Source organism: Rattus norvegicus, chromosome X (genome assembly GCF_021556685.1).
Source record: "Rattus norvegicus strain SHRSP/BbbUtx chromosome X, alternate assembly SHRSP_T2T, whole genome shotgun sequence".
In the NCBI taxonomy this organism is placed as follows: Eukaryota; Metazoa; Chordata; class Mammalia; order Rodentia; family Muridae; genus Rattus; species Rattus norvegicus.
Genome location: NC_141554.1, coordinates 19356925 through 19372664, shown reverse-complemented (window position 1 = coordinate 19372664; position 15740 = coordinate 19356925). Strand labels below are relative to the sequence as shown.

Below are 15740 nucleotides of genomic sequence, written 5' to 3'. Positions count from 1 at the left end.
TAAAAATTATCCATTCAGCTACAGACTCTACCTCTGGCAAACCTCAGAGCCTTCTAGTGTGTAGAGTACACTTCTAGACAAAAGATGCATGCACACATGTCTGTCATTCCGTGAAGTCTGGCTCTCATGTTCATGATGTCTGGTTGTGGCATAATTGCAGCATACTTGTGTTTACTACTACTGGGAAACAGAGGAACAAGGGTAATGTACTCGAATGCAGCCTGGGATACATAGTAAGTTCAAGACCAGCCTTAGTAATATATTGAGAACTTGTCTCAAAATGAAAACAAAAAAATACCTATAAAAATAATGCCTGTAGTCTATGGATTTAGAAATCCTTTGAATGCAGCATTTCATACCCTAAAAATATCTGTTGAGGCATAATGAATATGTTCTTTAATTGTCGTCTCCCTAGGGAAGCTTATCTTATCAAACTTTTCCCTGAGGAGTCCTAGTCTTAACTCTTAGTTATCTTTACAGCATTTAACAAATTAGAAGTAACTACATAAACAAAATAATTTGGGGTTAAACTGCCTTCACTGATTATTGTAACCTTTTCTGTCTTGTGGTAATCAAGAAAAATGAGTGTAGAAGAGAAGCTTGTTTTCCTTTCTGATTATTTTTATATATAAATTTATTTTCTACTTTTTCCATGAGGGTCTGAAGAAATACAAAACCAAGAGCAAGCACACCAAGGTGCAGACAAGTCAGATACTTTGTCTTCAGTCAGGCAGAAGGCCACTCATGATGGACCAAAGAGGAAGGGGTAAGCATCTCTAACATAAAGGATCTTTAGTGTTTTGTGTCTGATGACAGTTTAATGACCCAAAGGAGGTGAGAGACTCAACCGTGGCAACATTGTATCCCAGGGAAATACAATCTTTATTTTTTTTATTTTTGATGTTTTTATTATTATATGTATATTTCAAATGTTGTACTCCTTCCCAGTCTCCCCTCTGCAAAGTCCCTCCCCACATCCCTCTCCTTGCCTCTAAGAGGGTGCTCACCCACCCACCTGCCCACTCCCTGATCACTCCTCCAACATCCCCCTTCACTGGAGCAGCAAACCTCCATATCACCTCGTACCTCTCCTCCCACTGATGTCAGATAAAACAGTTCTCTGCTATATATGTAGTAGGAGCCATGGACCCACCTATGTATACTCTTTGCTGGTGGTTTAGTCCCTGGGAGCTCTTGGTGGGGGGGTCTGGTTAGTTGATATTGTTCTTCCTATAGGGTTGAAATCCCATTCAATTCCTTCAGTCCTTTCCCTAATTCCTCCATTAAGGTTCCCAGGCTGAGTCCAATGGTTGGCTATGAATATCTGCATCTATCTTAGTCAGGTGCTCGCAGAACCTCTCAGAGGACAGCCATGCCAGGCTCCTGACTTCAAGCACTTCTTGGCATTAGCAGTAGTATTGGGGTTTGGTGTCTGTGGATGGGACGGGTGTCAAGGTAGGGCAGGCAGTCTCTGGATGGCCTTTCTTTCAGTCTCTGCTCCATTTTTATTCCTACATTTCCTTTAGACAGGAACAATTCTGGGTTAAAAATTTGAGATACATGGGTGGCCCCGTCCCTCTATTGGGGGCCATGTTTATCTACTGGAGGTGGTCTCTTCAGGTTCTAGCTCCCTGCTGTTGGGTATAATGTCTCCTGGGAACCTCTGGCATCTAGGACTTTCTAGTAATTCTTCCCCCCGCCCCACCCTCACCCCTGGCTCGTTCCCCACCCTGTACTGCTATTTATTTCTAGTCAATATCCTGGCACTCTGGACTTTTCTCCCATCTCTTCCCATACCTAATCCAAGTCCTCTTTTTCCCTTCCCATCCCCTTTTCCACCCATGTCTATCCTGCCCTCTGCCTCCCATGATTATTTTATTCCACCATCTAAGTGAGATTGAAGCTTCTACGCTTTGACCTTCCTTCTTGTTGAGCTTCATATGGTCTGTGAGTGGTGGGTGGATATTGTGGCTATTCAGAATATCGTGGCTATTCTGAGCTTTTGGATTAATATCCACTTATCAATGAGTGCATACCATGTGTATCCTTTTGGGTCTGGGTTACCTCACTCAGAATGGTATTTTCTAGTTCTATCCATTTGCCTACAACATTCGCGAAGTTGTTGTTTTTAAATAGCTGAATTGTGTTTTATTGTGTAAATATACCACATTTTCTGTGTTCATTCTTCTGTTGAGGGACACCTGGGTTGTTTTCTCTATCAGATGTAGGGTTGGGATCTTTTCCCAATCTATGGGTTGCCGTTTTGTCTTGATGACAGTGTCTTTTGCATTACCATAGCTTTTCAGTTTCATGAACTCCTATTTGTCAATTGTTGATCTTAGAGCCTGAGCCATTGGTGTTCTGTTCAGGAAAATGTCCCCTGTGCTGATGTGTTCAAGGCTCTTTCCTACTTTTTCTTTTATTAGATTCAATGTATCTGCATTTATGTGAGTCATATGGTTTTTATAGTTTTTGCTTCTTTTTGTTCTATAATTTTCAGACGTTCTGTTAAGTTGATAGTGTAGGAGCTCTCCAGTTTCTGTCATTTGTGTTCTCTTTGGGTCTGCATGACATCTGTCCAAGAGCTTCTGGCTTTTAGAACCTCTGTTGAGAAGTCTGGAGCAATTCTGATAGGCCTGCCTTTATATGTTATTTGGCCTTTTCCCCTTATAGTTTGTAATATTCTCTCTTTGTTCTGTGCATTTAATGCTTTGATTATTATGTGACATGCAGAATTCCTTTTCTGTTTCAATGTATTTGGCATTTTGTGGGTCTCTCATATGTTTATGGCTATTTCTTTCTTTAAGTGAGGGAAGTTTTCTTCTATGATTTTGTTGAAGATGTTTTCTGGCCCTTTGTATTGGGTATCTTCACTCTCTTCTATTCCTATTATTCTTAGGTTTGGTGTTTTTGCTGTGTCCTGAATTTCCTGAATGTTTTGGGTTAGGAGCTTTGTACTTTGTATTTTCTTTTGACTGTTGTACCAGTATCTTTTATGGTATCTTCTGTGCCTGAGATTCTCTCTTCTATCTCTTGTATTCTGTTGGTCATGCTTGCATCTGTAACTCCTGATCTCTTTCCTAGGTTTTTCCATCTCCAATGTTGCCTCCCTTTGTGATTTCAATATTGTTTCTATTTCCATTTTTAGATCCTGAATGGTTTTGTTCAATTCCTTCACCTGTTTGATTGTGTTTTCCTGTATTTTTTAAGAGAGTTAAGGTCCTCTTTAAGATCCTCTATCATCTTCATGAGATGGGATTTTAGGTCAAAATCTGGCTTTTCTGGTATGTTAGGGTATCTGGGGATTGCTATGGTGGGAGAACTGGGTTCTGATGGTGCCAAGTAGCACTGGATTCTGTTGCTATGTTCTTGTGCTTGCCTCTTGTCATCTGGTTATCTCTGGTGTTAAGTGGTCTTGCTGTCTCTGACCGGAGCCTCTTCCTTTTGTGAGCCTGGTTATGATAGACCTCCTTGGAGTCAAGCTGTCTCTTGGTGTAGGTATAGGAGGAGATTTGGAGCACTGGCTCTGTCCCAGGCAGAGGTGCAGGCTGGAAGGAAGCTGTGTCTCCAGTAGGGAGGATAGGTCCTGTCTCTGCTGGGCCCCATGGCGGTTCTAGTTAGGCTTGGTATTGGGCCTGGGGGTGTCTCACCTGTGAGCCTGGTAATGACAGACTTCCTGAGAGTCATGCTGTCTCTGGATGTGGGCGTGGGGTGAGCTGGAGCACCTGATCTACCCTCAGGTGAGGTTGTGGACCAGAAAGATGAAGTAGCTCCAGCCGGGCAGATAGGTCATGCATCCTCTAGGCCCCATGGGGGTCCCAGTAAGGCCAGGTATTAGGGCGGGGGTGTTTCATCTTCAAGCCTGTTTATGAGGTACCTCCTTGAAGTCAAGCTGTTTCTGGGTGTGGGGTGGGGAAATGCAATCTTAAGTACTTGCAACCTCGTATAAATTCCCTGGCTGACCTGAGCATGCAAGCGTTGCTGTTTTATTAGACTTATCTTTATCTGCCAAGTGATTCCCAGGACTTCCAGAGCCAGCCATGGTTATAAGCTGACTCTTTAGTCTTTGCTTTCAAATGCCAGCATCCCTCTCCTCTAACCTCTATGCTGATATATTAAACAACCCCAATTAAAGTGTAGTTCCTCAAACATTCTACTCCTTATTTAATCTACAAGTATCCTGAAGTGAAAAAAGATCACAGTTGAGCACTTCAACTTAGTTCAGAAGGCAAATATACCGGAAGGGTAAGCACTCTAGCAAACAATGGGATATTGTTAGAGAACAAGACCCAAGAAGGCACAGGGATAAAGCAGCAAAGTGCCACAAAAATTCAGAACTGCCCCCCCCAAATTAAGATTGCATAGCTAGGCTTCAAAGATATGCCAAGTCTCATGATACTCTGTTCTAGGTAGCATTGCATTGTCTTCTTAGCAGAAACCAACATGAAATGCTGACAGTGGCTGAGCTTATAGCTAGCTCTAGTAAAAGTGATTTTTTTCCTGTGTTCTGAATGAAGTAAAAGCATAAAGTAACTCAAACTAACTAATACCACTGTTTACTAATTAGCAGAGATAAATGCAAACAGTATTCTAGAATTTCTCAAATTCCTATCCTAGACATTAATCCCTCCTCCTATCCTATTTCATGCATTTACTTTTGGGATTCCCACAATGCCTTGTGCATGAGCATCTGTTGTGACCTTGCACTCTGCTTCCCCAATATACATTCACTTAATAGTACGTTCTTTCAGCGCTTCCCAGGGGCTTCCTTATCTTGGTGTTCAGACATCTAACATGGTGCCTAACTCATTAGAAAGAATCAATGGATTGACTAAATGAGGATCTCACAGCCTACTGATTCTGTTAACAGCTATAGTTTTCAGAACTTGATTCAAGTGTCACAGAATGAGGTCACACAAATAAGGAATGTTGGAGCTGGAAAACAGGAACTGACAAAAATAATGAGTTGCATCGATCCTGAATCATTCAAGCCACCATAGCACTGGGCTGAGCCCAGCTAGAACTCAAAACTGGCAGCTGTAGTTCTACTATTGAGCTCTCTCTAAAAACAACGATGTGTTAATAAGTCACAGAGATGTCATTTGCAATGCATGTCACATATTAGAGAATAGCTGCTTTGAGGGTGCTATAAGAGACATCAAGACACACACACACACACACACACACACACACACACACACACACACACATCAGATAGCAAGCACCTTGATGAATGAATCAGGTTCAGGCTATGGAAAGGAAGAAGAGGTGATTCTGAGCAGAGGAGACACTTTAAAAAGTGGAGAGGCAAGAGCATGTACAAAGTGCTTCTCCAAGCAGCAAAGACTGACACTATATTAAGCAGCATCCTCACCCCAAATATAATTTTCCAGTAGAATGAAGGTTCTGACGTTTAACGGTGACATTTTGTCAGGGTCCTTTGAAGCAGAGACAACTTAGCAGATTCTATTAAGATTATGTCAGTACCTTCGGAATCCATTTATTCATATAGAACTCTGTTGAATATAAAATAAATGAAACAGTTGCACCCAGCATCGTCTTGCTAAAGAATACAGCTGGGACGTTGTTATTTTTAACATTTTTATTTATTCTTTGAAAATTTCAAATCTGTATATAATACACTTGGATCTTATCTATCTATACTACCTCCCTCCAACTCTCTCAAGAGCTCCTCCTATACTTGATGTGCTCTTTGTAAAATTATTGCTATTATTAATAAACATCGGAGTCCACTTAGTGCCAACCATATTTAAATGTATTTAGAAACAGCCATGTTTAGTGTGCTTAAGATCCTGGACGAGGATTTGAACTCCATTTCCTCAAAAGTTGTTTTTGTTTAATTTCCAAGTAACTTTGTGAAGTGGTAGTGCAATCAGATTTCACTCAGTACAAGAGCTTTCATTGGATAAACCTCATTACCACAGGAGATATGCCAAAAAATATAAAGGCGATTCCATCAAAGAATGTACAAAGAATTTACACACATACATGCGTGCACACTCACATATATACACATATGAAGAGAGAGAGACAGAGAGAGAGAGAGAGACAGAGAGAGAGAGAGAGAGAGAGAGAAAGAGAGAGAGAGAGAGAGAGCACACTAGAGCTGGAACTAGAGAGAAAGAACACAAATTTGGGTCAAAGGGGAAGGGAAGATGGTGGATTGGTGACAAGTTGGGCAAGTAAATGTAATCAAAATACATTGTATGAACCTATTCAAGAACTAATAGATTTAAAAGATATGCCATTTACAGTGTAGCTCAGTGATACAAAGCATGTTTAATAAGAACAGAAAGCGTACATAGCCTATGCTTTCATTTTCCAGAGTTGTTTTGGGCTCCATCAATGAGAAAGGTAGTCACCACTCTACCAGCTATGCTTTAACTTGCCACTTTTGTTCATCCCAGAAAATGGTTTCCTTTCTGTGCAAGTTATATGCAATCCCCTAATTCAGAATTCTTGCAGAGTCCCAGCACAGAACATGCTTCCCTCTCTCGTCTGGCACTGATGAGTTTCCAAACTAGAGAGTCTTTTCCTTAACAGGGGCAGAAACCTGGCTTATGAACAAGTAGTAGGTTTGATGGGGAACTAGAGGGACTCGCACCCAACTCCCAAGAAACCCCCAGCCCTGCTCTTTTATTAAACAATCATTTATTGATCCAAAAACTATAAATCTTATTTTATTATTCACTTTGGTACTGGGGAATCAAATTCTGTTCTTTTTCTGGCTAAACATGCTCTGTGTGTGCCTAGTACCCGAGTTTGCCAGAAGAGAGTGTCAGAACTGACTTACACACTGTGCAAGCCACCTCAGGAGTTGAGATTAGATCTTCCTGAAGAGCAACCAGTGATCGTACTGGTTACATTGTCTCTCCAGACCCTCCTTTATTTTTTTTTAATCCATCAAGACATATTTGCGACATCTAAAGATTCCTAGATATGTGGACTTCCACTTTAATACAGGTGACTTACCAGCGGCTACATCCTTAGAGAAAACTGACTCTGCCCCCCCCCCGAGATTGGCAATTGTTCTACTAGTAGGAGTAGAGGTAGTAGAATTTAGTGTCCATTTCCCATCTCCACACTGGGAATTCGTCTGACTTTGACTTGTACATGTTTTTTTTTTTTTTTGTTTGTTTGTTTTTTTTAACTTGAGTATTTCTTATATACATTTCGAGTGTTATTCCCTTTCCCGGTTTCCGGGCAAAAATCCCCCTCCCCCCCTCCCCTTCCTTAGGGGAATTTCCCTCCCAACCCTCCACCCATTACCGCCCTCCCCCCAACAATCACATTCACTGGGGGTTCAGTCTTGGCAGGACCCAGGGCTTCCCCTTCCACTGGTGCTCTTACTAGGATATTCATTGCTACCTATGAGGTCAGAGTCCAGGGTCAGTCCATGTATAGTCTTTAGGTAGTGGCTTAGTCCCTGGACATGTTTTATTTTGCTTTGTTTGGATGCTTCCACATGCTGTCACAACCACTATGTGTTCATGTGTGTCCAGAAGATATTGTTTCCTTGCAGTTGTTCACCACTTCTGTCCCTTATAGTCTTCTGTCTCCTCTTCTGCAATGACCCCAAGGGAGGAGTGGTGCAGTGTTTATATCCCATTTAGGGCTAAGCATTCTACAGTCTAATATTTTCTGTGCCTTTCCCAGTTATGTGTCTATATTAATCACTATCTACTGCAAACAGAAATTCCTCTAATGGGGATTTACAGGTGCATTAGCATACAGGTATAATGATAGAGTTTTCTTATCTTGTTCTCAAATTCATGTTTATTTCCAGTTTTCTTCTTAGCAAGTTCAGATCAGCAACCAGAGGAGAAATCAAAACTCCAAAAGCTGAAAGTGGAAGGAGCTATAGCTTGGACCTAGACAATCAAAATCTTCAGAGTTTCAAGTCGGTCTCTGGCTCAGACAGGTAAGAAACATGCAAATTGAGCAATGGCACACTCTGGGAATTAAGTTGACGATTTTCCACCCATGTAGGGAGTCTAAGTCTCTGCAAAGGCTTGGCACACAGAGAGTGCCTAACATATGCCACACAAAGGCAAGAAGAAATTTTTCAGTTATAGGAAACCTGCTTTCTCAAGTTACAGCTGTGAGAAAGATTTATGTCATCTGAAATAATAGAACCTCATATTTGGGGAGTTGGGGCTATAGTTCGAACAGAGAGGTACATGGCAGTAATTTCTTTTATCCATTTCTTAATCTTTTTCTGTTTCAACTTCTAAAACAAAACCCTCTAAGTGTCAGATCCACTCTTTGCAGCTTTCAAAAAACATTAATAATGTCATCATCTGTGATGCCCCGGAGAATTTTTTTTGTAATTCCATTTCTTTCTTGTTCCACTGCCTCTGATTTCCAGATGGGTCAAGTGAGACTGTCTTGTGAATAATGTCATCACTTGTCAGGAGAAGCAAAGAGAAAAAGTGAGGATAGCCCAGAGCATAGTCACTTCCAATCACTTTTGATTGACTGTCTTGTTTTAGCATAAGTCAGGCCTCATTTTTGTTACTATCAAAGCTAAAGGTAAGAAAAAATTGTCTGCTCTCATGATACATTGGTTTGTGCACATGTTAACTCCATTTTGGTTTTGGGTGCTCTGGCTATAGCAATCCTTGCTAGTCTTTCCACTCTTCTCCTTAGGTTCTACAAGGAGAAGTTTATTTTTCTTATAGCACTGCCCCATTTTCCTCACTGTGGTGCTGAGTATGAAGCCAAACACCTCACAAGTTGTAATCTATTATATAGGCCAGAAGTTTTCTGGAGAAGAGATATTCTTTTGACTATTGATATTTTTATTAGTGTTATGGTAACTGACTATATGAGTTTTATTTCTTCTCCAGAATTCCTCTATATGTCTCTCTCTATATATATGTATATATATGTATATATATGTATATATATATTATAGAGAAAAATATGTAAGAAAGAAGTCATTTATTATCCATTTTATTATCCACTATCAGAGGATCAGTATTGTGTACAGGATTTTCCAAACATTCAAAAACGCAGATATCCTTGTGTGATTAAAACATAACCAACGCATCTTTGTCCTTGAAAAAGTTTCACTTGGCTTCCCATCTACGCTGCCGTCATTAACTTTCTTTCTTCAGAACCTCACTCAGGCTTGCTTCTGCATATCAGTCAAATCACCTTCCAGGTTGAGAGAGCAGAACAATGGCTGCGAGTTTCACAATAGCCTGGGCTACATAATGAGTGAAAGGCCATCAGTGGCTACATGATGGTAACATGTCGAGAGGAGAGAGAGAGAGAGGGAGAGGGAGAGGGGGGGGAGGGAGAGAGGGAGAGAGAGAGAGAGAGGGAGAGGGAGAGAGAGAGGGAGAGAGAGAGGGAGAGAGAGAGGGAGAGAGAGAGAGGGAGAGGGAGAGAGAGAGGGAGAGGAAGAAAGAAGGAGAGAGAGAGAGGGAGAGAGGGAGAGGGAGAGAGAGAGAGAGGGAGGGAGAGAGAGAGAGGGAGAGAGAGAGGGAGAGAGAGAGAGAGGGAGGGAGAGAGAGAGGGAGGGAGAGAGAGAGGGAGGGAGAGAGAGAGGGAGAGGGAGGGAGAGAGAGAGAGAGGGAGGGAGGGAGAGAGAGAGAGAGAGAGAGAGAGAGAGAGAGAGAGAGAGAGAGAGAATCTCAGTTTTATCTTTCTGTTTTGCTTCCCTGGCTCTGAGCAGAGATGAAAGGTGTTCAAAGCTATGTGGTCTCTTTTTCTCAACCTCTTTGGAACCCTGCGGTTGAGCCATTTTGTTTTATTTTTTTATTAATAGATTTAACTTTTATTATTCTGTACATGGTGTTGTGGTGCACGTATGAATGTTCACTGGATGCATGACTAGTACCCGTTGAGTCTGGAACAGGCACTGGATTCCCTGGGACTGGTGTCACAGGCAGCTCAGAGCTGCCATGTGGGCACAGGAAATCCAACTTGGGTTCCCTAGAAGAGAAGCTAGAGTTTATAACCCCTGAACCATCGCTCCAGCACCATCATATTGTTTTATTCTTCAGGCTAGCATTGTAAGAGGGACAGTATAGAAAAATAAGTTCCTTGTTTAAAGAAAACAGAGAATCCCAGGCCTGTCAAGCAAAACTGCATTTGGAAACTGGATTATTTGACTTATATTATCTCATCAAGGACAAGCAGCTGTCTCCAAATGATCAAGGTGTTTATGCTGTTATTCCAAAATCATTTTCCCTGAGTTTGTGTCTTTTGTCTTCTCATGCTAAGCATGAGTAATTACAAAGCAGTAATACCATATGGGCATGTTTTATCCAATACTGATGTTTTGACACAAGATTTTCCTGTAATTATAAACTGAAAGACAGACTGTAAATAGACTTTTAAACTATTTGTATTTATTCTTCGGAAGTTTCATACATGCATACAATCTATTTGCATCATACTCAATCCCCACTTCTACCTCCAACCTCTCCAAGATACCTCTTTTATGTCCTCCTTTTTGTTCCAATGTATTTTTTAATTGACTCATATGCCCCCATCACATTTACTTTCAAATCCTTCCCTGTCTAACCTCCACTCTTGTGACCTCCCTTCTAGCAACACTATGTCTCATTTGTGTATCGCACTGGGGCATGGTCAAAATCTCAGTAGCCGGCCTCCTAAATGGGACTGTCATTGCTGGAAGCTCTCTATTATAGAAGGTGACATCCTAGCTTCCTAGCACAGTTGTTTGTCCAGTTGTGAATAGCTAGAATAGTTTGTACGCAATTTCAATATTGTCGTCAGCCTTGTTTGGCTCTTGCATGTCAAGGGTAATGCTTTCCTATTAAGAAAAATGAAGATGCTCAAACGATCCATAGAGCAAACTGTCCTCTTGTGTTGACCTTGGGAATGACTCACTAATGGACTGCTATAACGAGCTTTACTCTCTTGCTCCAAGTGCTTCCTTAAAATGTTGAGGTAGCAGAGCTCTCCTTTTTTTAACTATCATCTAAAGGAATTGTGCTCATCTCTTCCATTTATGACCTGACCCAGCTTAGCAATCATTCTTTTTTCTTGATAAAGCATATTATTTCTTCATTGTTTATTGGTCTTCTCCTGGAGCAGCTGAGCTAAGACATTCCTTTTAAAAACTTACATCATGTATGAGTGGAAATGATGTTTTATTAGGTACCTGATGGATTTGTTTCTTTCAGGTCGTTTCAAAGCTAGAGAAGTATAAACCGGATAGGAAGGGCTTAGCAGCCTTTCAGGAGAGCATAGCAAATGGCTATTCACTTGTTGCTAGGAACTGGACATATGAAACAAAGGGTAGTTTTTAAAAGGTTGTCCACTGCCAGTAATAAATGGGATACTACTCACAGCAACTATTCCAGATTCCTTCTAGGTTCTAGTGAGTGGTCGCTATGCTCTATCAGAAACAGACCTCCAGACAAAGGTTCATGTAAGTCATTTATCATCCAATGGACTTGACTTTTTAAAATTTACTTTATGTGTATGGGTGTTTGGCCTGATTTGTATTTCTCTGCACCACAAGTAGGTCTGGTGCCCACAGAGGCCAGAAGAGAGCATCAAATACTCTGAAACTGGAATTACAAAGTGTTGTAAGCTGCTGCCATGGGAATGCTGGGAAGTGAACATAGGTTGTCTGAAAGAACCAGAAGTGCTCTCAACCCTCAAACCATCCCCCAGCCTCTAACCCAAGTGATTTCAAGACAAACAGAGGGGGTAGAAGAGAGAATGGAAAGCCTAAGTAATGATGTAGGTCAGGTTTAGACTGAGTCTGAGACCCCAGCCATGGTCTTAGGAATACAAACTGTGGCCCTTTGCTTTAGGAGGCGTCAGGCCATTTAACTCTAACCTAAGTCAGTCACTGACTATGAATTCCTCTATGCAGGGTTTCCTTGCTTAACAAATAAAGATAAAGGGTATTCAGATAAATAAGAATCTGAGATCATATTTTTAGTATAAGCATGCACAGTGAAATATTAAAAGACTTAATTCTTAATGAAGTTTTTCTATATGAAATTCAGATTTAACTAATAATTTTATCTGTATTTTATCTAAGTTTTCTACCATGTAGGTGAGAAGGGAAAAAAAATTCCGAGGCATTTCTGGATCTGTAGTTGTAGTCACAATAGACAATTCTTAAAGGCATGAAGTACAAAGCATCATCAGAAAGGCTCTTAGAAACTAAGGAGAAGTATGTAGAACTAGTAGTAGGCCGAGGTGGGACGCCAGCAGTATCTCCTTATCATATGAAAAACACAGAACACTTGAAATCTGTTGTGTAGTAGAAGTGGGTGAAGGGGGGAAGCTATATTTCTAGGCAGCTTTTTGTTCATGTTACTGGAGGATGTGGTTACCATGAACCCTTGCATCCCATCATACCCATCCATTTAGTTGTTCTTCCTTCCTCTTTGACCCCCCCCACACACACACTAAAATTATTCTTTTAATTTTATTAATGGTCACACTGTCTGTGAAGTTTTACAAGCTGTTTTCCCTGGCTCCAAACCAAAAACAGAGGACACCATTAAATCCAGCCCTTTGCTAACCACATCCTTATTCCAAGGCCCACTTTTCTGTGTTTCGTGGTCTCCTAGAAATAGGGTGTGGTTTTATCTCCATTATTTAAAAACATCTCTATTTCCATATGTATATTATTTGGGGAAAGTAAGTTTCTTAAATCCATCATATGATGTAATACAATACTAGCTGTACTTTCTTTATAAGTAATACTTTCCTGTCCTAAGTAGGATTTTTATTATCGTCTTTGGAACTGAGATTTCTGGTAGGCAGCATCCCCTCCATGATAATATTTTTTAGTTGGAGTCAGGATCACATACAGAGTCAATACTGGTTTCTTAGCCTTCCCCATCTTTTCTTTACACAACACACTATAATTTGCTCAGCAAACTCCTTAAAAACACAGGGTTTAAAAATTGTGTTCACATATATTGTATCTCTAAAATCATGTGAAATTTATTCTATAAATTGACCTGTGAGCATTGGGGATAAAGCCACTGAGTTCCATATTGGTATTCTACTTTTAATATATCAAGCAACTGTGCTAAATGCTTGTAATATACCAGCACACGGGAAGGAGCTAGGTTTATGCCTGGGACCTCATATCCAGCCAGACTAGCCTGCCCGGTGAGTTCAGTGCCACCTAGAGACTGTGTGTCAAAGACAGGTAAATGACACCTGAAAACTGATACTCAAGATTCCCTACGGACCTCCAGACTCCACTCACAATGCACATCCAACCCCCACCCAGCCATACTCTGCCTGTGGTCTCTGTATTTCTTCCCATCTACTGCAGGAGGAAGCTTCTCTGATGATGAATGAATAAGACACTGACCAATGGGCATACCAGAATATTATTAGGAGTTATTTGATCACTCTGTTTTTAGTTTTTTAAAGACAGGCAGTATTTGGTTTACCCCAGGTTCCTGGGTTGTCTACTCTCTGGTCCTTGGTCACTCAAGCCATGCCAGGGATTATTTCTATCTTATGGAGTGGACCTTATGTCAAATCAGTTATTATTTCAATATTACCATAAGCTTTCTACTACCATTACTCTAGCATTCAGATCTACTAATTCTTATTTTTCTATTTTTAACTCCTTTTGAATAAGTACATCCTCCTTTAATGGAAACAAGGGATAGGCAATCAAAGCCACAAAGTGTCATGAACAGCCTAAAGCACATTATCACACATTTGAGGGCTTAGGAAGACAGAATTCTGGTGTACCAAAACGAGGATAATGATAGAGCACAGAGAGAAATATGGATTTATCTATATACTTACCAGCAGGAGACAAATGAGGTCTAAAATTCTACAAATGCTCTGTACCAGACACTTGTGTTTCTAACCCATTTATAACAAATTCTTCCAGAATGTGTTGGCATCTTAAAATAGTTTGAGTTTTTTTAAAGTGCAGACATACATATCTGTATGTTTATATATCTCTATGAATGGTGTCATATATTCAAACTAATATGTTTGGCTTTGTGACCCATAAATTCTCCATCTCAACTTCTCAATTCTCTGGTTGGAGAAAGAAAGCAGCCCAGACAATTCATAAACAAAAGGGTATGCATGATCTTTCTAACACCATTTAATTTATTGATATTGAAATGTAAGTTCATATATTTATGTATCATAAGATACTTTTGTTTTTTATCACCAATCTAAAATGAGAAATTATTTTTAGCTTGCTAACCACAAAAGTAGTATATGGGCAAATTTCAATCCGCAGACCATTTTGCTGAATCTTAGTATCTCCTAGTCACTTACTAAACCAGAAAATCTATCTTCATTTATCACAGCTGCCATGAGGACTGCTCAGCGCTTTTCCTGTGAGCACTATGATAAATAGGAAGCTTGCTGCTCCATGGAAAGGGATGAATGCAAGTGGACACATGTCTCAGATAAATGGACTCACTGAGCAGTTTACCACAATGTTTTCCAGCTCTTTCTGTGCATTGGAACCTCCTAGGCAGTTTTAAATTATGCCAATTTCTAGATCACATGTTTAAAGTGTCTGCTGTGAGGTTTCAGATGTGCCACAAGAGGTCAAGGCTTATCTCACATGAGAAAAATTAAAGATGTAGCATTTTGGGTCACCAAAGACTAGGGGAAAAAACTGTACTTAACTTTTTCCTCTTTTATCTTTTGATATTCTGTCTCATTTATCAGACTTATTTAATTCTACAGCTATAATTTCTTCCTGCATCTTTCCTATACATTCATTTTGTATTTGAAATAACTAAAAGAAGTTAGGAAAGCGTATAAAACTTGGAAGGAATACCCTGCACTCTCTGGATAGTACCATATATTATGCCTTGGTCTCAATATTAGAAGCTCTCACATTAATTGTGTCCTCTGGACACATTCATTTAACCAGGTACTTCAGACTCAATATTGTCTGCCATTCTAGAAAGGGGGAGAGTACCAGAAAGTGATTTCCCAGATACCACTCCCATGAGAGTATTATATAAACCAGAAAGACAATGTACTAAATTGTAATATCTCTCCTTCTTATCATTGGATTCTCTAAACAGAAATGTAGACATCTCAGGAGCATCATCAATATTTGGGAACATCATGGATTTAGAGATAACAAATGTGTAGGCTTTTTAAAGTATATTTCAGTTGGGGATTTAGCTCAGTGGTAGAGCGCTTGTCTAGCAAGTGCAAGGCCCTGGGTTCGGTCCCCAGCTCCGAAAAAAAGGAAAAAAAAGTATATTTCATGAACTAAAATAGACAAGACTGGTCTAATCTAGAAAAAAATGTGTTTCTCAGTAAGCTGGTATAACTAAGCCCACAGACCCTGTCAAATGTATCTCTTTCTTGCCATTTTCCCCTTAACTCTGTTAGCCTGAACATTTGTTGCCACTAATTTCTAAAATGTATTTAAATCATGGTAACATGATATCAGAATAAAAAAATGGAGCTTTCATAGTTGGCTTTCAAACTTTTCCAAATTTGACACAGATGCTATCATCCTCTTCCTATTTAAGTGGCAAAGGTTCCTGTATTTGTGTCATATTTAAATAACATCGAAAACACTTGACACCTAAGTATTTAAAATTCTGTGCCTCTTTAGACTGAACCTTTCCTTAGTCTAATCAAGCAAAAAGGAAATGTGTTGAGACATTTACAGTAAATGTCAAGGACAAATGTGAAAGTGTATGTCATTTCTGAGCCCATGCTGTTGCCAACAATAATTTCTAGTAGCTGACTTA

General features: G+C 40.1%; 1 protein-coding gene across 27 annotated transcripts in view; it reads left to right on the top strand.

The window, feature by feature from the left end:
- The window catches only part of Sytl5 (synaptotagmin-like 5), a 243631-nt gene that overhangs the window by 172392 nt on the left and 55499 nt on the right, over positions 1-15740 (top strand). For 20 of the 27 annotated variants that reach the window (XM_087599511.1, XM_087599501.1, XM_087599510.1 and 17 more), the window contains 2 exon segments: positions 658-766; positions 7808-7942. In XM_087599511.1, the coding sequence (XP_087455637.1) occupies positions 658-766; positions 7808-7942 (244 nt within the window). 27 annotated transcript variants of the gene reach the window in all.